Source organism: Natrix helvetica (assembly GCF_964273705.1).
Source record: "Natrix helvetica genome assembly, chromosome: 2".
NCBI classification, from domain to species: domain Eukaryota; kingdom Metazoa; phylum Chordata; class Lepidosauria; order Squamata; family Natricidae; genus Natrix; species Natrix helvetica.
In genome coordinates, this window is record NC_138552.1 from 119030886 (window position 1) to 119053710 (window position 22825).

Here is a 22825-nt window from a genome sequence, read left to right on the forward strand (position 1 = left end):
TATTAACATGTACAGGTATGACATAATAATGTTGATATAATGACTAAGGTATTGTAGAAGGAAAATAATTTAATAATAATAATAATAATAATAATAATAATAATAATAATAATAATAATAATGATAATAGGATCAGAATTTAGGTCTGATAAAATGCTCTATCCTCATTCACTTGAATGTAGGTGGAATATTTTTATGGTCAAAGTCAGATAGATGCATATAGTCACCTATACATATAATCTATATGGTTGAAATAGGTGAAAAAATTATATCTATTGTACCCATAAGATAGGTGTGTTGAGAAATTTTACTACAATCTGAATGAAAATTTAGCTGCAATCTGCCTGAGAACTAACTTTTGGAAATCTTGAGGAAATTCAGCTAAAATTCAAGATAATATTCTGATTTGGATTTACATACATACTGGGAAATTCTGAAAGTCCCAACATCTTAAAGTTGCCAACTCAGTCTGTCTGTCCCTCCCTCCCCTCTCTCCATTTATAAAGCTGCCAATCTCACCAGAAGTGACTCTGCAACATCCAAAAATAAATAAAATCACAATATAAAAGCATTCATTATAACATTATTATAAAATATAAATATAAAATATAAAGAATTATTATTAAAAATCATCAAAAAGTGAAGCATACAAACCACAAACAGAGGGGAAAAATATGACAACCACATTTCACCCATTTTAAGGAAACTACCCTAACTTGTCACTGATTTCCTAGGCTCTCCAAACCTGGTGTCAAAGCCAAACCTTAAGGGCCTTCTTAAAATTAACAGTGAAGAAGGAAACCAAAATTTGGAGGGAAAATATTCCATAAGGTGGGCATCAAGCCCTGCCTCCTGGCACCATGAGATGTAGGTCCCTCACAGATTCAAGTTTGAAAAACTCAGATACTCTGTCCTTTTGTCATTCTAATAATTTATTGGGTGCATTATATTTGTGCTAAATCAACAGGCTTTGAGAAAGGCTGGCACAATTACATGAGTGTGTGTAGGGGCTATCACTTTCATTCTTGCCCACATTTCATGGTGCAGGGACAATCAGTGGAATGCAATGATGTCCCTATCACATTCCAAGTGTGCACAATTATTGTTAACTAGTTCATTCATTTAATGGTTTGTACGCCATTTCACAGATATGGAAAAGGGCTGCTATTTTCTATTGCTTTTTGTTGATTAGCTATAAACTCTGATAAATGTAATTAGACTTTGATCCTACATCATGTTTTCTATAAAGTCTGATTTAAAATAGCTTGATTTCTTTTATTCTAGGTCTGCGTGGCAGAGTACATAGTTTGCCAGATGCTACCAGTAAGTTGCTTTTTTCATGGTCATGAAAAACATACAAAATTTTAGATCCTAAAATAGTGTTGTTATTTTGAAAGAATCTTGAAAATTGAGTCTCTTACTATTTCAGATTTCAGATATTGAGTCCATACTGTAGGCAGGAATTCATCTATTCAAAACAAAGAAACAAAAAACCCTAAAAATGGGCATCAGATGTTGATGTCCTGAGCAGAAGTGGGACAAAAACTGTAACATTGCCTTTGAGTTGATGATTTATATGGACACATCTGTTCAATTATTTTGGCATGATGCAGAAGTGGTTTGCCACTGGTCACTTCCAAGATGTTTGTTCAGTAGCTTGCTAATGCAAAATAGGACTTTACAGCTTTGGGGAACTCCGAAAGGAAAATGCTTTTTAAGCTTTTCTTTTTAAGAAAATAGCTTTGGGGTGAGGACCATATGAGAATTGGACCAAAGGGCCATTCCATTCACAGTTTTGATTCCTTGATTGAGATTGCTCCATGCCTTTGTTTCTAATTTCTTAATTGTGTCATCATAAAGATGTTGTTAAGCTATTATTGCACCATTACCTGTTGGTTCTGAGATCTGATTTGTGTTTTAAGTTGTCTTGTTTTATTATTAATTGCTTCATTTTCCTTGCAGTTTAGTTCAGTTTGGTTCAGCAAATAGTTCATTTCATTTTTCTCCCTTTTTCCATTCAGAGTTTCATTAAATCTCTTCCTTTCTCTTTAATTTCTCATTCCTCCCTGCCCCCAAAGCAACACCATCGTATTATTTAGGAATCAGTTCTCTTTCTTGGAGATCCTTCTGTTTAGCCAGAAACAGATCACTGATCTGAAACTGGCTACAATGGTTTTCCAGAGAACTGTATGCTTGAAAATGTCTTCAAATTATGTCCTCAAACAACCTAAGTACATCCACTTTCTGTTCAAACAATCAAAAATCACAGAAGTATAGCTTAAAATTCTTAAACATGTTTCAAAGAATCTTGGCAGGATGCATTCCCTCATGCACTTTAATGTGTCTGGAAAAAATCCAAGTCTATTATAAGATAAAATTTAGAATTGTTTATGTTGTTCCATACTTGCCAAGGGAACAAACAACTGCCCAATTTCTGAACCTCATTTTGGATTTGGCTATTGTCTTAAAGTAGATAGACTGACTCCAATTGAGCCCTGGTCAAACAGAGAGAAACCTCTGAATGGAATCCTGTGGTCTCTTGTGGATCACTATAAGTGGTCAGGAAATTATAGATATAATCACCTTGAGGAATATCCTGTTTTTTTCTGATAAAAGAGGATGGCAACAATTGAATCTGACATCTTTTGGAATGTAAAATTGGTCTGTAACTGAACTGTAGCCTCTCTGGTAGGTATCTGATCAACATATATTTGTTTGCATATATGCATGTGTCTTTCTTATCCAGGTGATTATCACTTGTACAGTAATAATGAGAGTGAGGAGGGGGAAGCAAGCGATGATGTGGATGGAGCAGAATCTGAGTCTTATGCCAGGGTAAGGATAATTCATGTAATTTTTTTTCCATTTGTGTTTTACATAATGTGGAACTTCATTATTAAATCATATCATCCTTTTCCTCACTGCGCCCCCTTCTCCGAGTTTATCTGAGGAAAGGTGCTTCGGTTACTGTAGCTTTCTGACACAAATCTCTCTTGGTTTTGAACAGTCCAGAAAAAAGTTCTGGTACCTTCGATACATTTCCAGAAATGTGCTCATGCCTCATGCATGTCTGAGTTCTCAAGGAAGGAATATATTCCACTGTATTCTTTCAAGATACTGTGTTTCCCCAAAAATAAAACAGGGTCTTATTTTCTTTTGGCCCACAAAATATGGCTTGGGCCTTACTATCAGGGGAGGGCTTATTGTTTTGGGGTTGCCAGGCAGCTGCTCTCTTGCGAGTGGGCTCCCAAAGAACCGGGCACAGCCTCGGGTGAACAGCAGCAGCCATGAAGTGACCACACTCACGAGCAGCCACCCTGCAAACTCCCTTTTCAGCCGGGCACAGTGCCATTCACTGACCTAGGGGTATCGCCAAGCAGCATGAGTGTCTGTTCGCCGGCTCCCGTGGCTTGGTGCCTTCGAAATGCCAGTGAATGGCGCTCTGCACAGCTGGAGAGGAGGGTTCCGTGAGCGGCTGTTCCACTTGTGCGCCTCCCAGCCTCACGATGCCCTGGCCCAGCTCTCACTGCAGAGCCAGGGCACCTCCACTGCCGCCGCCCACTACCACCATCCCAGCATGGCTTTTTCTGCGGCTTCCAAATCGAGTCTTTCAGCAGTGGCCGCTCTGGGCATACGCTCTATGGTTGTACACTCTGGGAGTACGCTCTGCCGGCAGCTGGCCCACAACTATAGAGCGTACTCCCAGAGCGGCTACTGCTGGAAGACTCGGCATCCAACCTCTGGTTTGGAAGCTGCGGAAAAAGTTGTACAGGGACAGTGGTGGCAGGTGACAGCAGAGGTGCCCTGGGTCTGCAGAGAGAGTTGGGCAAGGGCATCATGAGGCTGGGAGGCACGTGAGTGGGAGTGGAACAGCTCTCGCGCAGCCCCCTTCTCCAGCCGTGCAGAGCACCATTCACGGGCATTTCAAAGGTGCCAAGCTGTGGGAGCCAGCGATATCCCTAGGTTAGTGAATGGCGCTGTGCCCGGCTGGAAAGGGGGTTTGCCAGGTGGCTGCTCGTAAGCGTGGTCGCTTCATGGCTGCTGTGTTGCGCTGCTGTGACAGCGCAACACAGCCGTTCGCCCCTGAGACTGTGCCTGGCTATTTGGGAGCCTGCTCACAAGAGAGCAGCTGCCTGGCAACCCCCCTCTCCAGCTGGCCACAGCATCACCCACCAACCTAGTGGTATCCCGAAGGCACAAGCAATGTGAACCCCTCCCCCCCCCGTTCCCACAGCTTGGCAGTTTCGGGATACCGCTAGGTTGGTGAGCAGCACTATGCCTGGCTGGAGGGGGGTTTCCATGGGGCTTATTTTTGGGGGAGGGCTTATATTTTTGCCCACCCAAAAAATGTGGCATGGCCTTATTTTCAGGATATGTCATATTTTGGGGAAAACACAGTACTTTTTGATTTCTCACCTACAGTCCTGATATTCCCAAGTTTAAGCAATGCTTCTTGCAATTTAACCTCTTGACTTGAGATAAGATCACCAAGTGTAACTACATGCAGAGGCCTGATGAAAATGAGGAATAACTTGGCTGAAGCATTTCTAGCCAAGAGTGCTATTACTATCATACAGTAAATATCAGGACGGATGTTATCCTTTATTGAAGATCATGTGAAGTGTAATATCTTATATTTGCAGTGAAATTTTAAATTTTTCGCTTTTTGTGCTTCCTAAGATGCGCAAGAAAAAGCGCCTACTTTCTGTGCATTCCTTTGATTTTGAAACCGACTCAGAATATTCTTCCCAATCTCGCCGTCAATCTGTCCAGCTTTCTCCATGTCCAGGGAAAGAAGACGTTCAGGTATTAGGGATCTGGTGGTGATGTGAATCTATGATCCTTTTCTCTTCTTTCAGTTTCTTTTCTATTCATTGAACTTTGTTAGCCTAATGTGTAGCCTAAATGTGAGCAATATATTCAAACTAAGACTCTTGAAAATCTATGAGATGCCTGGGGCTCTTTGCTTTTTTCAGAAAAAACCAAAATTTTCCATGTCCTCAGCAGTGTGAGTCTCTCAGCAGAAACTGTATCTGCAGCACCTCCTGGAATAACCATTTGATCTTATAAACTGGGCAAAAAACCTTTTTCGGTTTTTTCATGATGAGAGAACATAGCTTGGGTTTGTAGCTTCTTACGTCAGAGTTTGCTACCTTTGGCATCTTGGATGAGTTCAGTTTTGCTACATTTTCAGAATGTAGGTAGACGGGTTGAATTTCTATCAGATATTAAGAAATGTGGCTTAAGAGTCAACTTTCAGTTTTAATGTAGTCTTTGACTTTGACCAGGTTCTACCCTGTCTATGCCCCATGAAAATGTATTCACATGTTTTTGTCACACAGGGCGTATTATACCACAACTGATTAAAGCTCTTGGATTAATGCTCTTGGATTAAGAAATTGTTGGAAAAAAACAATTGTAAGTGTGCAAATGAGAGAATATGTAGCCTGCTTATTAATACCAACAGATGATTCTTCTTAGAGCACTGAAGATTTTCCAAATGATGAGGAAGCCTCCATGCAGAAGGACTCAATGGTAGCAGAAGCAGACTTGGCTGCAGTTTTCCATCGTATCTTACAAGAGCAAGGAAAGCACACGGCTGTTCCAGAACAGGAATTCAGCACGGAAGTCCAGTTTATAGGCAACTCACATACCAAAAACCTGGAAACAATCGCCAAGACTGGTAGGTGCTTCTGGCATTAGAGGCAATTTTAAATTGCCAGTGTTGGAGGCAGTGTTTACCTAACAATGAATCCTGTATTTTTGGGACAGCTCAAACTTTCAGAAATATATCATCTTTTGTATACATGCACTGATTTTATAATTCTTTCATAATTCACAAAAAGAAGTCCCATCATTAACAGTTTTCTCACAATCTTTCCAGCAAAATAAAAATTGGCATTTAAATGAAATTGAAGTTTTAAAACTCTAGGTATTTTTATATTGGAACTTAAAGTATTCTCTGTTATGTCAGAACAGTTGGCCAAAACTATAGAGAGAAAGTATTTCTTTAAGACTCAAAAGTGGTTGATGTGATGGAACTCAGCAATAGCAATTAGAAAAATGCAAAAAGGGTAAAATAAACTGATGAAAAATACAAATGTGTCTATCTACATATATATCTATATCATTTATATATCTATATCTATCTATCTCTTATCTATCTATCTCTTATCTGTCTGTCTGTCTGTCTGTCTGTCTGTCTGTCTGTCTCTATCTATCTATCTATCTATCTATCTATCTATCTATCTATCTATCTATCATCTATCTATCCATCATCTATACTGGTCTTGTTGTATTCGGGTCTTTTCCCATGTAAGATTGAGATTGTCTTGGCAATGTTTCGGCGAGGTCTCTCAACGTTTCGGCCCCACTCATTATGTTCTGGTTGGCACCAGCCTGAAAATGGTAAGTGAGACCGTGCCGAAACATTGCTAAGACAATCTCAATCTTACACGGGAAAAGACCCAAATACAACAAGACCACTGGGAATAGACAAGAACACAGGCTTGGCTGTTTGCCACTATTTAATTTGCTGAGATAACAAATCCTTTGGCTGAGGGCTCAGACAACTCACCTTCAAGAAAAACAACCCAGAGAGTCCCAACAAACAGACATGGCTAGAATACATGGATGTTGTATTCCCGGATACAAGCCACCTCGTGCGTAGTCTGCTTCTTGGCCTCACGTGGTGACGGCTGGAGCAGAGACGGTTGGTGAAGAGGACAAGCCAATCGCTCAGGGATCAGGAACGAGTGATGGAACACTGGGTGCATTCGCATCGAGCGTGGCAAGGTCAGGCGATAGGCCACCGGGTTAATGATGGCTTCCACCGGAAATGGCCCAAGATAACAGTGGTCCAACTTCTTAGCCAGCCGGTGGGATGGGAGGTGTCACAGACAGCCACACGCGATCTCCCACAGCCAACTCCGGCACCGCACGCCGAGACCTGTCCGCCACCCTTTTGTAGTCCTTTTTGGCTTGCATCAGATAGTGGCGCACCACTTGGTGGACTGCCTGGAGCTCCGAGAGGAAGTCCTGCGCTGCGGGGACCGGGGAGTCAACTGAGGTAAGAGGAAGGAAGCGAGGGTGGTACCCGACGTTAGCCAGGAAGGGTGTCATCCATGTGGAGGTGTGCTGTGAGTTGTTAAATGCAAACTCCTCCACGGCCAGGTATTCCGCCCAGTTCTGCTGCTGATTCACGAAGCAGCGCAGGTACTGCTCAAAAATCCCAATCACCTTCTCCATCCCCCCCATCGGTGTCAGGATGGTGCTCCGAGGACAAATAAATCTCGACATCCAGAGCCTCCATCAGCCATTCCCAGAACTGGGCCGTGAACTGCATCCCACGGTCCGCCATGACCCGATCGGGTAGGCCGTGTAGCCAGAAGACGTGCTGGATGAACATGCGGGTGATAGCGCGGGCTGTCGGCAGTCTCCTACATGGAATGAAATGTGCTATCTTCGTGAGCATGTTCACCACCACGAGGACCGTGGTAAACCTCGAAGACAGAGGCAATTCCGTCAGAAAGTCCATGGACATGGCTCCCCAGGGTCTGTCCTGGGTCGGCAATGGCTGAAGCAACCCTGGAGGAGCTCCCATGGCTGACTTGGCCTGCCGACACTGTACACAAGAGGTGACGTACGTCTGTACGTCATGTCGTAAGCGGGGCCACCAAAAGGTACGGGAGACCAGGTTCAGAGTCTTGAAAAGGCAAAAATGTCCTGCCACCGGATTATCATGGCACTGGGAGAGAATAAGTCCCCGGAGGGGCCTTGCGGGCACATAGAGTCTGTCCCGGTACCTCAAGAGGTTGTTGTCAAAGGTCCACGGGGAGGCCGGCCCTACCTCTGCCCTCCGTTGCTCCACCCACTCGTCTCACCGCTGCACATTCCATATCTGAGACCGTAAGTCCACGGGCTCGTGAACTGCAGTGAAGGATTCGATGGGCAAAACTGTCCGGGGTGGAAGCGGGTCTGCGGTGCAAGGTACTCAGGTTTCCTGGATAGGGCATCCACCCTTTGGTTGCGTGCACTTGAAATGTAAGTTACTCGGAAGTTGAACCGGGCAAAGAACAGAGACCACCGGATCTGGTGCTGGTTCAGCTTGCATGCCGTTTTCAGGTACTCTAGATTCCTATGGTCTGTCCGGACCTCAACTTGATGCCTGGCCCCCTCCAGGTGATGCCTCCAGGCCTCAAACGCCACCTTTATGGCCAGCAACTCCTTCTCCCAGATGGTGTAATTGCGCTTGGAAGGATTGAGTTTCCGCGAGAAGAAAGCACAAAGGAAAACAGTACCGTCAGGGGCGTGAACCTGCAGTAACACTGCGCCCACCGCAATATCGGACGTGTCCACCTCCAGCACAAATGGACGATGGGGATCAGGGTGCTTCAGGGTTGGCTCCTTCATGAAGGCATGCTTTAGGGCCTCAAACGCTTGTTGCTCCATAGGCCCCCAGCGAAATGGCACTTTCTTCTGCAGGAGCTGTGTGAGGGGCGTGGTCAGGGAAGCAAAGCTGGGGATGAAGGTCCAGTAGTAGTTGGCAAACCCGAGGAGTTGTTGGACATCCTGCACTCTCCGAGGAGGTTGCCAACTGCGCAATGTGTCTACCTTGTCCGGCTCCATCGCAATTCCTTCAGGGGAGATACAGTGCCCCAGGAACTCGATGGTAGTCTGCCAGAATTGACACTTCTCCAGCTTCACATACAAACAATGCTCCCGGAGTCATTGCAGGACCAGGCTTAGGTGCTGCTGATGACTCTCCCGGGAAGCCGAGTAAACCAAAATGTTGTTCAGGTAAATAACGACAAACTGGTCCAAGAGGTCCTGGAAGATATCATTCATAAAATGCTGGAAGATGGCCAGGGCATTGGTCAGTCCAAACGGCATGACCATGTACTCAAAATGTCTGTACCAGGTGCTGAAGGCTGTCTTCCATTTGTCCCCCCCCCCGACTCTGACCAGATTATAGGCGCCACGCAAATACTCTTTCGTGAACACCATCGCCTCCTGGAACCGCTCCAACAATTTAGGAATCAGGCAGAGGGTAACTGTTGCGCACCGTGATCGCATTCAGACAATGATAGTCACAACAGAGTCTCAGATCCCCAGTCTTCTTCTTGACAAACAAGACCGGGCAGAAAGTGACGAAGATGAGGGCCGGATAAAACCCCGGGTGAGGTTCTTGTCCAGAGATTCCTGCAATGCAGCCAACTCCGGTTTGGACATGGAGTACAGGTGACCCACAGGGAGCTTTGTGTCCAGCACCAAGTCGATGGGGCAATCATAAGGCCGGTGCAGCGGCAATTGGTCCGCCTCCTGCTCGCTGAAGACATCCACGAACTCCACTAAGTCCACCGGCAAGGACACCTCAGGCGAACTTAGCACCTGGCCTGCACAGACCTGATGGGTGTGATCGAGACATTGCAGGAACGGAAACGCGGCCAGGTTCTGGGACCAATAAATCTGGGGGTCGTGCTCCCACAGCCAAGCCAAGCCTAGGACCACGGGAAATGCAAGCCCGAAGCAATGTAAAACTGGATGGACTCGTGATCCCCAATGACTAGACACAAGGGCTGCGTAGCAGCCTTGATAGGCCCAGACAGAAGCACCCGGCCGTCAATGGTCTCGACCAGCATCGGTGGGTCCATCGGACCCAGAGCAATGGCATACTTGGTCGCAAACGCCTCATCCATGAAGTTCGTGATAGCCCTGGAATCGACCAGGGCATGGGTCGGAATCCCCGGCGGACTACCAGACAGGAGAGTGCGTGCTGTCAAAATCAAGTGCCGGGGTAGGCCGTCAATCTCAGTCTCAGAGTGCACCCAACCTAAGGTCCCCCTCAGATCGGGCTCAACCCATTTCCCGACAAGTTGTTCTGGAGCTGAGGGGTAGGCCCCGGACCTCGCAACCATCTGTTCTTCTTGGGGCACACCACTGCCAGGTGCCCGAGATCTCTGCAATAAAAGCACAACCCCCCTGAGTGCCATCTCAGTTCGCGGCAAGCAGGGTCTGGCAGCACCCAAATCCATGGGCTCCTCACGTGAAGCTAGAGTCTCCCGTGTGATCGGCACCCCTCTGTTCTCCTGGGACACACAGCAACTCCGCCGCCTCTGCAACCGGCCGTCTATCTGGAGGCACAGGTGGATCAGCGCAGTGAACGTCGGTGGGCTGTCCACCCACACCAGCTCATCCTGCAGGTCGTCCGACAGCCCATCTTGAAAGTTGTCCATGAGAGCTGCCTCATTCCAGGCCGAATCTTGGCTAAGGAGCTGGAATTCACTGACATAGTCCTGCAAGGAACCCCGGCCCTGCTTCAGCGTCTTGAGACATCTGGCGGATGTTTCCTCTTTAATGTGGTCCTTGTACATGAGTCTGAGGTGATCACAAAACCCCCTGAAATCGTCCATGAAAGGGCTAGCCAGAGCCAACAAAGGAGTAGCCGAACGAACTGCGCAGCCAGAGAGTAAGCTGATGATAAACCCCACTTTAACCCGTTCAGTGGGAAAGTCCTCCGCTGTCAGACGGATAAAGAGCTGGCATTGTCCCAAGAAAGCTGGAAACATGGCTTGGTTGCCATGAAACGTATCAGGCACTGCAACCGGACATTTCCTCCGAGGCTTAGGGGGTGGATAGCATGCCCTTGAAGCTGAGCTAACTGGCCAACCAGCAAGGCCACCTGCTGTTCCAGTTGAGCATTATCGGCACTGAGCTGTTCCATGGTGGCTTGTTTGTAAATTGTGGGCAGGAAACAAACTGTTCTGACGTCCCTCTCCACGCCTGGGAATAGACCAAAATGCAGGCTTGGATGTTAGCCACTATTTAATTTGCTGAGATAACAAATCCTTTGGCTGAAGGCCCAGACAACTCACATTCAAGAAAAACAGCCCATAAGGTCCCAACAAACAGACATGGCTAGAAAACATGGATTTTCTTCACTGCTAATTCGAATGGTTGTGTCAGGCCTGCAAAGGTTCCTTTAAGAATCTTTGGCCTGCCACACTTTCTTATAATTTACTATGTGTTTAGTAGTTGGGAGGGGGGAATAGAAAGGAGTAGAATTATGGAATGTATTGTTATGATTCTTCCTAGAAGCTCAAGGCCATCTTTTGTCTCCGCACCTCGACACCTGACCGGAAGCAGAGGGGTGTAGATGCCAGCGTGGAAGATGATGATTGGAACATGTGATGAATTATGGGGTTTGGGATTAGATATGAACTTTCAACTGGGTGAACCCACAGGATGTACATTAGAGTTGAAATTTCATAGCATAATGCCAACATGTCTGTATTATTAAATTGGAACTTTAAGGATGATTCTGTTCTGGACTCTGATTTACTTTTGCATGGTATTTGGAATGCTGACAGGTTGTTTCCTGCAAATGTCCCCTCCCAATGCCTCACCTATAAGCTCTCTTGGGAGGGGCCAATCCACAACCACTTGTGCTAATCATTTTGTGTGAGTCTGCCTACGTAGTTGCTGCTTCCGTTTCTCAGCCCTTCTCAATCTAGCATCAGGGACAAACTCATATATATATATATATGAGTTTGTCATATGTGTGTGTGTGTGTGTGTGTGTTGTATTTGTGCTGATAAATAAATAAAAGGAGACTAGTATAGATCTATTTCAAGCTATTTAGCTCTCATCAGCTAGCCATACCCTTACTGGGATTCGAACCAGGGCTGTATTACATATTAGGCAGTTGTATTAGCCACTAAGCCACAGGCTCTCCTCCTTATCAGCTGAGCCAGGGAAATAGGTATGTATTTGTGTTACAATCCCTGGTATTCCCAAATATGGGAGGGAGCTCACTACTCCCCCTTTCTGTCATTCGGCTCATTACAGAAGACCATCCAGGCAGAAAACCATATTTTTAATTTTTAATGTTGCCTTTTTATATTTGTATTGTATTTGTGCTGATAAATAAATAAAGGGAGACTAGTATAGATCTATTTCAAGCTATTTAGCTCTCATCAGCTAGCCATACCCTTACTGGGATTTGAACCTGGGCATACCAGGGGTTGTAACACAAATACATACATATATGTATGTATGTATATATGTTTGTGTGTGTATACATATACATATACACTTATACATATACATGCATGCATGCATGCATACATGTATGTATGTATGTATGTATGTATGTATGTATATGTATATATGAGAAAACATTTGGTTTGTCAGGTTAAGTTGCCTGAGCATATTTTTTGGAAGGGAAATAAATGAACTACCTACAGCCACCAATGCATCTCTCCATGTCACAACAAATATTACAACTCATTCTTTTTTAGCTCAGCCTATTGTCCAGGGTTATGGTTACAGGGACAGAGCCACTGCCCCTCCCTCCTTCATATCTTGTACATTACTACCTTTTTCACTACCTCCCATAATTTCGTCCTCTAGGAGAGAACTGTGTTTTTTAATGAAGGCTTCTGCCTCCCCCACTGTATTAATTCTAATTCTGTTTCCCTCCCAAAAGATCAGCATTCCCTCTGGCAATAACCATCTAAACCAAACTCCTTTATTATATAATTTCTTTGATAAGGAGGAGTATTTCCTTCTTTTCTCTCTTATTTTTTTTGGAATTTGCTTAAGAATGGTAATTTCTTTGTCTTTATATTGTAGTGGTCCCCCCTTTGAACCCCTAGCACCTCATGCCTCGTGGTTCTCCTAAGAAATTTAACATGTACCTCCCTTGGAACATTATGTGTTCTAGCATATGCTGAGTTAATCCTGTAAACCAGATCCATATCCCACCACAACTGTTCTTTGTCTCTCTTAATATATTCTGCTAAAATTGTACTCATAATATCCTTAAGATCTTCATTTTCTGTCTCTGGTAGGTTCTGGAATCTGAGAAAAAGGACATTCTTTCAAGTTCTATCTTTGCCATAAAATTTTCCAATTCTAAATTCCCCTTCCGGACTGCCTTAACCTCCTCCCCCAGTCCAGCCGCCCCCTTCTCCAACACTTAATTCTTTGTTTGTTTTCTGTTATATGGTGTTCTACACCTCTGAGTTTTTCTTTGAGATCTGTCACCTCCTTTTTCAACTCATTTTGACCCCTCATAATTTTCTGAAACATTTGGGTAACTGAGCTTTTTTGAGCTCTCTCCAGTCCCTTCTTGTTGTAACAATGAAGTAATTTTCGTCTGATGCGTACTTGGGCTGGAGGTGGGAGATGTGGGAGCCGAGAATGACTTGCCCGTTGGTGGTTTTTTGGGCCCCATTTATCTGAGTTCAGCGATGGTAAAATCTTTTGCAAAAGAAATGGCGTCAGCTGTGCCGATCCAAGGAGGCAGGCAAATTCGAAAGTGAAAAGTTAGTTCTCCATCACAGTTCCAAGGCACGGAGGCACACCAGAAAGGGGAAAATCAAATAATCAAAATCCAGGAAGACCATATAACAGGAGAGGTCCAGGGGTCCTTCAGGGGGGGTAATAATACAATGCCAGAGATTTTTTCAAAGGTAGTTTCAAAAGGCAGACTTCATTTGTAAGTATAAAAACGAAGACGGAGGGGAGCCATCTTGGCTCCTCCTTTCACAGGGAGAAGAACAAATATTTCCATAAAGTTTTTTTTCCTTTAAGAAAACAGCTCAGCAATCACCTCTTGCAGTTGTGATATGAATCTTTCTCACATAGTTAATACAGGTGACAAGTCAGCCTTTATTCTCTCTCCATTCCAATCTAGAGAGAGATAATTCAAATGCTGCTTTATCCAAGGGGGATAAAGAGAAATTGGAACACCCCTCTAATCTTCCAGTTTCCAATAGATTGAACACGAATTTACAATAGTCTGCTGCTTATCCATGAACGATAATTAAGAGATTAGGACGGATCTCCCACCACCCGCATTCCAGCCGCTCCTCCTTAATTAACTCCTTCCTCCCAGAGCCCATTCAGTGAAAGGGCAGACAGCCAAATGCTTTTCCATGCCCCCCCCTCTGTTCCCCGGATCCTAGGGCGAGGCTGGAAACACCCCTGCCGGCTGCCGCCGAATCTGGGGGGTTCCAGCAAGCCAGCCTGCAGCAGGTGGCCCCTCCGAGCCCCCTGTGCTCCTAAAAGGAGCCCACCAGAGAGACGAACAGCAGACAACAACGTCCGTCGCCTTCAGTGACTGGAAGTGATCTCAGCCATGTTTCATCTTCAATGCCCTTGCTGATGGAAGGAGGTTTGCACTCAAAATCTCACGATACATGACCCCATTCATTCTGTCCTGTACACGGATCAGTCGTCCTGGTCCCTTTGCAGAGAAACAGCCCCAAAGCATGATGTTGCCACCCCAATGCTTCACGGTAAGTATGGTGTTCTTTGGATGCAACTCAGCATTTTCTCTCCTCCAAACACGACCAGTTGTGTTTCTATCAAACAGTTCTATTTTGGTTTCATCTGACTATATGACATTCTCCCAATCCTCTTCTGGATCATCCAGATGCTCTCTAGCAAACTTCAGACGGGCCCGGACATGTACTGGCTTAAGCAGGGGGACACGTCTGGCACTGCAGGATCTGAGTCCCTGGCGGCATAGTGTGTTACTGATGGTAGCCTTTGTTACATTGGTCCTAGTTCTCTGCAGGTCATTCACTAGGTCCCCCTGTGTGGTCCTGGGATTTTTGCTCACCGTTCTTGTGATCATTTTGACCCCACGGGGTGTGATCTTGTGTGGAGCCCCAGATCGAGGGAGATTATCAGTGGTCTTGTATGTCTTCCATTTTTAAATTATTGCTCCCACAGTTGATTTGTTCACACCAAGCTGCTTGCCTATTGCAGATGCAATCTTCCCAGCCTGGTGCAGGTCTACAATTTTGTTTCTGGTGTCCTTCGACAGCTCTTTGGTCTTCACCATAGTGGAGTTTGGAGTGTGACTGTTTGAGGTTGTGGACAGGTGTCTTTTATACTGATAACAAGTTCAAACAGGTGCCATTGATACAGGCAATGAGTGCAGGACAGAGGAGCCTCTTAAAGAAGGTGGTACAGGTCTGTGAGAGCCAGAAATCTTGCTTGTTTGTAGGTGACCAAATACTTATTTTCCACCATAATTTGCAAATAGATTCTTTCCAAATCAGCCAATGTGATTGTCTGGATTTGTTTTCTCATTTTGTCTCTCATAGTTGAGGTCTACCTATGATGCTAATTACAGGCCCCTCTCATCTTTTTAAGTGGGAGAACTTGCACAATTGGTGACTGACTAAATACTTTTTGCCCCACTATATATGCCACATCGAATTCATGAAAAGAATTTTAAAAAATTAATATGATCCAACTAAAAAATATGGGTGTTCTGTTTGCAAAAGAGTACAAATCCTTCCCAGGCTGAGAGGCATTTACTTTTCACACTTCTAGCTTTATTCATGTACTGCATGTTTTAAAAAATAATGAGCTTGTTACCGCTTCTGTTCCTATCAGCTATTCTGCAATATTGTTGGGAAAATTCTGTTCCCACGTTTTCCAGATTTGTAGCAGGCTTTCCTACTGAAAACAATCTTAGTCAGCCCATTGGACATGGGAAATGGATGCCTGAATCTGAATGCATCCAGATTCATGACAAAGGCAGATGGTGAAATATAATTGCTTTGATGTACCTCTTATCATCACAGAACAGGGCAGAAATATTTTCTTATTTTCACACTGGTTACTACATTGCAGAGTTTTAGAGAATTAAATTTTCTGTATAATAGGTACAATCTAGTTATGTTCCACGTCTTTGCTGTGTCAGAGGGTTCATTGTTTTACCAGTAGTATAAATATCTAGGAAATGAAATTATCAGAAACCAAGTTATCCCTAATGTTGTTTCTTTTAACAAGGTGACAAACACTGGAAAGTGCATGAGCAGTGATGAGCCATGCTTTTCCTCAGGTTGCAAATAATGTCTTTTAAATTTGCTATAGGTTTTTTTTAACTTACAGGTGATTTGGATGACTAAAACAATGAAAACTAGCCTCAAACCTGGATTAGGGAATAAAGAGGCAAAGTTCCATAACCTCCCATTTTTAACAAAAGCTTTGCAATGTAGCTACAGAGATTGTAAAAATATATGAGATAATTCATATCGAGGTAAAGTATTTGGAGATCCTGGCACAAAGAGATTGCTTGAACAGTTCATGTCAATCTGCTGTAAATTCCTGTCTCATATCATAAGATATTTGAGAAGTAGAACAGGGAAGGAAGAAGTTACAGCTCAAAGAATTGAATTTTGCATGCTAAATAAAATAGATTCTAGCTTTTGTGTCTGCACCTTCCTTAGATGGATTACTGGTCACACCCAATAAAAGACAGTATCATATATTCAAAGTATCCTTAAGACTGGAGCTCAAATTAGATATGCCTTTATTTGCATGATACTTCAAGGTGCATGTTTTCAAACATGCAAATGAATCATTGCAGAGCCCCACACACAGAGAGCTAAACAGAAACGGCCATTCAAAATTCTCCATCAAGTTTATGAGCATAGAAATTAGATGGGGGATTACTCCTAATTTCTTGTGAGAAAGAAGTTATTGAACGAAATATTCTGATAGTGGTAAAAATGTTGTTGTTAAAACTGTTCTACAATTTCTTCCATTTGAATTTAACTTAACCATAGGAATCTGGGGAGCCTGCAGGCAAATAGGAGGTGATTGTACAATAAAAGACAAAATATTCACATATACAAATACGTATACACATCCTGACCACTCTATAATTAAATAACAAATCCAGATTCCACCAAGGAACATTGATCTAAAACTATTTTTCCCCCCTCGGATTATTTCTGAAGCAAATTATCTTTCATCATACAAACCATAAGAACTGATAGAAACAAAATGCAGATTTTTTTTTACTATCCTAGAGTATAACGCCCCCTCCCCCACTTTTTCTTATCCTTTGTGATATTCATAATAACTTAATTATTTTATTCATTAAATTTGCTTGTGACCTATGTTGCTGCAAGATGACAATACTTGTCAATTGGTTCTGTCTTCTTGGAAACCCCTCCTAAGTATTATACACCTACTGTGGGCTTGTCAGCTAGCCCTGAGTTCTGGGAACATCTTCCCATATATAATTACTTCAATCTCTGAATACATTGATCAGGCTACCTATGTTTACCACTGATATCCATCACTGGGCCATACTTTGAAATTGCCCTTTTGAATTACCCCAGTTAGCAGCTGGACTTATCAGTCACTTCTTCTTTTCATGAATATATCCTGCTAAGTACTGGTACCTTGCATTTATTTGATTTACATCTGTTTTTTACTCTCAAACAAGACCACAAACTACAAGCCAATAAAGCACACCTCTGAACTAAGACATAAAGTTTAAGAATCACAAATTTAACTCTTTTGATTTTTAACTTAGCTGATTAACAAATAATATTGAGCATTTGAAGTTGGGGAAATAATTGCAGAGCAATTATTGAGAGGGAAAAGGGAAAAGGAAAAGAGAAAGGGAAGAAGGGAATGAAGAAAAGTGTTAAGAGATTTTTCTGAAAGGAAGGAGCTTCTGCATTTTGATGTTGGGTTCCCACTACTGGTGATGCTTCAGTCTTTCAGAGGTCGGGCCAGGTGGAAAAGGGGTGTGGAAAAAGTGGGATCTCGTTGGAGAGAAGAGATTATAAGAGAGTAAGTAAACACACAATAGTGAACACACATTGAAAGGAAAACCTTAGCGTCAATTGTTGGTTTAGCTTACTGGCAAGCTTGACCCTTGAGCAGCTAGGAAACAAAAGAAAGTATTTAGAGTGAAATTGATTAGGGTCATGACAGTTTCAGAAAACAGGGACAACTGAGAAAGGGTGCTAATCAAGTAATTAAGGTCACAGCTGAGCTTGTTATCCTGCCCTTGGCACCTTTTAAGTGAGCCCTGGGCTGGGAAGAAAAGCAGTTTAACAAGAGATAGCTTATTTAAGCAATCACTGCAAGGGGAAAAGTTCTGCAAGGGTGGGAACGAAAAAATATGGCTCAGGTAATCAGGCATATATCACTCAGCAAATTCAGATCTGCAGTCATACATCTTTTATCACTTCTTTACAGAAAACAGTCTTAGAAATTTTACAATGCTGCCTTTATTAATGGTACTCCAATTAAAATTTATAGCTAAAAACGTATTTCTCTGAATCTTAGCATCTGTAATGAGCATTTCTTCTAAATTGCTTGTTTGCAGACAATTGTTTTTCCCCTTTTGGTGCCTTAAAACCACTGTTGACTCCTGGCAATTGCCCAGGCCAAGTGCCTGCAGTTTTCTTAACAAGATTTTTGGAAGTGATTTAGGATTGAGGAAAGGGACTGGCTTGAATTCACTCAACTGGTTATCTGTTACATGTGCATATAATTTTTTCTTAATTTGCATCATGGTTTGAATTTCTTGAAAAAAGAACCTGAATCTTGAAGGGCTTACAATGCCAGTTCAAGAATAATTTAAGTCTCATGTGCGCCCTATAATACTATAAAGTGCTTTTGCTGATTTTTCTCTATTGTCTTCATTCCACTCTTTTGCCTGAAATTTGGGTCAATATTAAAAGGTTGGGGGGGAAATGACATTGCCACAGGTCTATACTACAGGTCACCCAACCAAGCAGAGAAAGTAGATGAACTTTTTGCTAGTCAGCTAACTAAGGTATGTAGGAAGCACACCACAATAGTAATGGGGGATTTTAACTACCCTGACATCAACTGGGAAACAAACTCTGCACCAAGTGGAAGATCCAACAGGTTCCTAACGAACCTAGCAGACAATTTTGTTTCCCAAAAAGTAGAGAAGGGAACAAGGGGATCAGCCATATTAGACTTAATTCTCACTAATAAAGAGGAAATGATAGAAGGTGTTGAAGCCACAGGAACCCTGGGGGCAAGTGACCACGCAATATTGGAATTCAACATTATGCAAACACAAGTAGTAGAACAAAGTCAAACTAGAGTCTTGGACTTTAAGAGAGCTAATTTCAATAAACTTAGAGAGAGCTTGGGAAGAATTCCATGGATGAGAATCCTTAAGGGGAAAATAACTCAAGAAGCTTGGGAAATTTTGAAAAATGAGATTACAAAAGCCCAGTCTAGCACAATACCAATGAAGAAGAAAAATAACAGCTCCCAAAAGAAACCAGTATGGCTGCATAAAGAACACTCTGACAAATTGAAAGACAAAAAAGGTAAGTATCAAAAGTGGAAAGAGGGGGACATAACTAAGGCAGAATATCCGCAAATAGCCTGAGCCTGTAAAGATGAAGTAAGGAAAGCTAAGGCTCACAATGTAGAAAGGCTTGCCACAAAAGTAAAAAATAACAAAAAAAAGCTTCTTCCAACATGTTAAAAACAAGAAAAAAGTTAAGGAAACAATTGGTCCATTGCTGGGAGAAAGTGGCAAGAAGGTGACAAGCAACAGGGAGAAAGCAGGACTGGAAAAGAGCTGATGTGGTTCGCATCTTCAAAAAAAGGGGAAAAAATAGATCCAGGAGACTATAAACTTATCAGCCTGACCTCAATACCGGGAAAGATTCTGGAAAAGATAATGAAGCAACGAATTAGCGAACACCTAGAAGTAAACAAAGTAATAGCCAAAAGCCAACATGGGTTTGTCAAAAACAGATCATGCCAGACTAATCTTATTGCATTCTTTCACAAAGTGACAAAATTAGTGGACCAGGGGAATGCCATCGATATAGTTTACTTGGACTTCAGTACGGCATTTGATAAGGTAGATCATAACCTACTACTAGATAAAGTAGAAGAATGTGAGTTAGACAGCATCAGCACCAGATGGATTCGTAACTGACTGACCAACCACACTCAACGTGTAGTTCTCAATTTGTAACTGCATCTACATGGAGGGAAGTATGCAGTGGAGTACCCCAAGGCTCTGTTTTAGGCCCAGTACTCTTCAACATCTTCATCAATTATTTGGATGAGGGAATAAATGGGAAACTCATCAAATTTGCAGATGACACCAAGCTGGCAGGAATAGCCAACACTCCAGAAGATAGGCTTAAGATACAGAAGGATCTTGACAAACTTGAACATTGGGCACTATCTAATAAAATGAAATTCAGTGTTGAAAAGAGTAAGGTTCTACATTTAGGCAAGAAAAACGAAATGCACAGGTAAGTATAGGTGGTACCTTACTCAATAGTAGTAACTGTGAGAGAGATCTTGGAGTTCTAGTGGACAACCATTTAAATATGAGCCAGCAGTGTGCAGCAGCTGCCAAAAAAGCCAACACAGTTCTAGGCTACATAAACGGGGATAGAATCAAGATCACGTGAAGTGTTAATACCACTTTATAATGCCTTGGTAAGGCCACAATTGGAATACTGCATTCAGTTTTGGTCGCCACAATGTAGAAAAGATGTGGAGACTCTAGAAAGAGTGCAAAGAAGAGCAACAAAGATGATTAGGGGACTGGAGACTAAAACAGATGAAGAACAGTTGCAGGAACTGGGTATGTCTAGTTTAATGAAAAGAAGGAGTAGCAGTGTTGATAGCAGTGTTCCAATATCTCAGGGGTTTCCACAAAGAAAAGGGAGTCAAACTATTCTCCAAGGCACCTGAGGGTAGAACAAGAAGCAATGGGTGGAAACTAATCAAGGAGAGAAGCAATTTAGAACTGAGGAGAAATTTACAGTTAGAACAATTAATCAGTGGAACAACTTGCCTCCAGAAGTTGTGAATGCCCCAACACTGGAAGTCTGTAAGAAGATGTTGGATAGCCATTTGTCTGAAACAGTATAGGATTTCCTGCCTAGGCAGGGGGTTGGACTAGAAGATCTCCAAGGTCCCTTCCAACTCTGCTATTGTATTGTAAATTATTGTGAAAACAGAAAATGTTATTGGTATTAACTCTGTTAATTATTGATCTGATCACCAATTGTCCAACCCTCTTCTGTTCCCAAAGACAGTCCATGGAATGCGCAGCTCCAACTCCAAAACTCTGCTAAGGTGGATACTTCTGATGAAGACGAAAAGGGGGCTCAAAAAACTTCCATCTATCAACCACAGTACACCAAGCACAGGAGCAGAGCATCCTCACAAGAAAATGTAAGTCACTCTGGAAATCAGGTAAATTGATATTGGGTAGCTTCTATGTATATATCCTATATTTTTCTCTCTCGGAGATTTGTTTTGGAAACTATGATAAGTCTCAAATCAAAATGAAAGAACACCAAGGTGAAGAAAATAGGTAATAGTAAAACAAAACAATTACAGATAGCAGTATACAGGTAGTCCTCAAGTTAAAACCACAATTGGGACCAGTATTTCCATTGGTAAGCAAGATGGTTGTTAAGTGAGTTGTGCCCATTTTATTAACTTTTTTGCCACACTTGTTAAGCAAAGCTGATGAATACTATTTTAGTGACTGGAAATGGAAAAGATTTGAGGAACCCTAGTTGAAGGTGAAAGACAAAGCACAAAAAATCAATCAGTTGCTCAGTATTACATAATAAGCCCAATTTTATCAACTATGAGTGCCAGCTCAGTGTAAATACAAGTACGCCTTGACTTTTGCTTAGCAAATGTTCAAAGTTGCTAAGGCTGCACAAAGATATGCCATGGTCAAGTTTTGGGCCCTTGGCAACTCTCACTTTTATGGCCATTTGCAGCTTCCCATCTTTTTTTGTCAGTTTCTGGCATTTACTTCCAGCTTCTGATTAAAAAAAACCCATCGGGGAAAATCTATTTGTTTAACAGCCACTGCAAAAATGATCAAAAAATTACATGTGATACCTCGATATCAACCACAACAACTTACAGAACAAAATTCTAGGCTCAGTGAACAGTTGTAAATTGAAGAACACCTGTACAATAATTGTAAAAGTAGTGAAAGTAGTATCTGGGCTCCAAAATTGAAAGGGAAGCTAACCATAACCATGAAATAAAGTGACATCTATTTCTTGGAGAAATGCAGACAAAATTTAATATGTTCAGATATTACATTGCCAACAAAGATATTTATTACCAAGGCCATGATTGTTTCCTCAGCACACTTAATTCAATATTATGTTATAATATCTTTCATGTATGGAAAAATGTGGAAATAAAGGTAACTCTTGATTTATAGCAGACTCGTGGCCTTCCCTGCCAGCTTCCTTACTGATTTCTGGAGAAGCCAACAAAGAAGGCTGCAAATGGCAATAATGTGCATCTGTTCTGATGCTGCAACTGATCATAAATATGAACTGGTTGCCAAGAGCCCACACTATGATCACATGACCATGAAGTTGCTGGGATGGACAGAACTCCAAGGACCAGTCATAACCATCATTTGTTTGGTGTTGTAACTTTGAACTATCACTGAACAAATGGTCATAGCTCGAAGACTATCAATATAAAAATACATTGGTTGAGTCCAAGCCATTATTTTACAGACAATGCTAAGAAAAGTATGTTTCTCAGCCACATAAAGAATTAAATAATTTCTGGTGCTTTTATTTATCACTCGGATGACAAAACGTTTATATGTTCAGAGGCAAAGAATACAGTTCATAGATTGAAATGGGTACAAGCTATAAACTCATCATTCTTAATGTTAATCTCATTCTTTGGTGTGCAGATATTTGTTGAATTTTAATGACAACGCATATGTGTGTGTGTGTGTGTGTGTTGTATTTGTGCTGATAAATAAATAAAGGGAGACTAGTATAGATCTATTTCAAGCTATTTAGCTCTCATCAGCTAGCCATACCCTTACTGGGAATCGAACCAGGGCTGTATTGCATATTAGGCCGATGTAATTGCCACTAAACCACAGGCTCTCTTCCTTATCAGCTAGGCCAGGGAAATAGGTATGTATTTGTGTTACAACCCCTGATATGCCCAAATATGGGATGGAGCTCACTATTCC

The 22825-nt window shown here is 42.5% G+C and overlaps 1 protein-coding gene across 2 annotated transcripts in view; it reads left to right on the top strand.

The window, feature by feature from the left end:
* Positions 1 to 22825, top strand: part of MLPH (melanophilin) — a 153189-nt gene that overhangs the window by 46557 nt on the left and 83807 nt on the right. For both annotated transcript variants that reach the window (XM_081941281.1, XM_081941282.1), the window contains exons 5-9: positions 1285 to 1323; positions 2747 to 2835; positions 4681 to 4806; positions 5482 to 5683; positions 20879 to 21021. In XM_081941281.1, coding sequence (XP_081797407.1) covers positions 1285 to 1323; positions 2747 to 2835; positions 4681 to 4806; positions 5482 to 5683; positions 20879 to 21021 — 599 coding nt within the window. The remainder of the gene's footprint in view (positions 1 to 1284; positions 1324 to 2746; positions 2836 to 4680; positions 4807 to 5481; positions 5684 to 20878; positions 21022 to 22825) is intronic.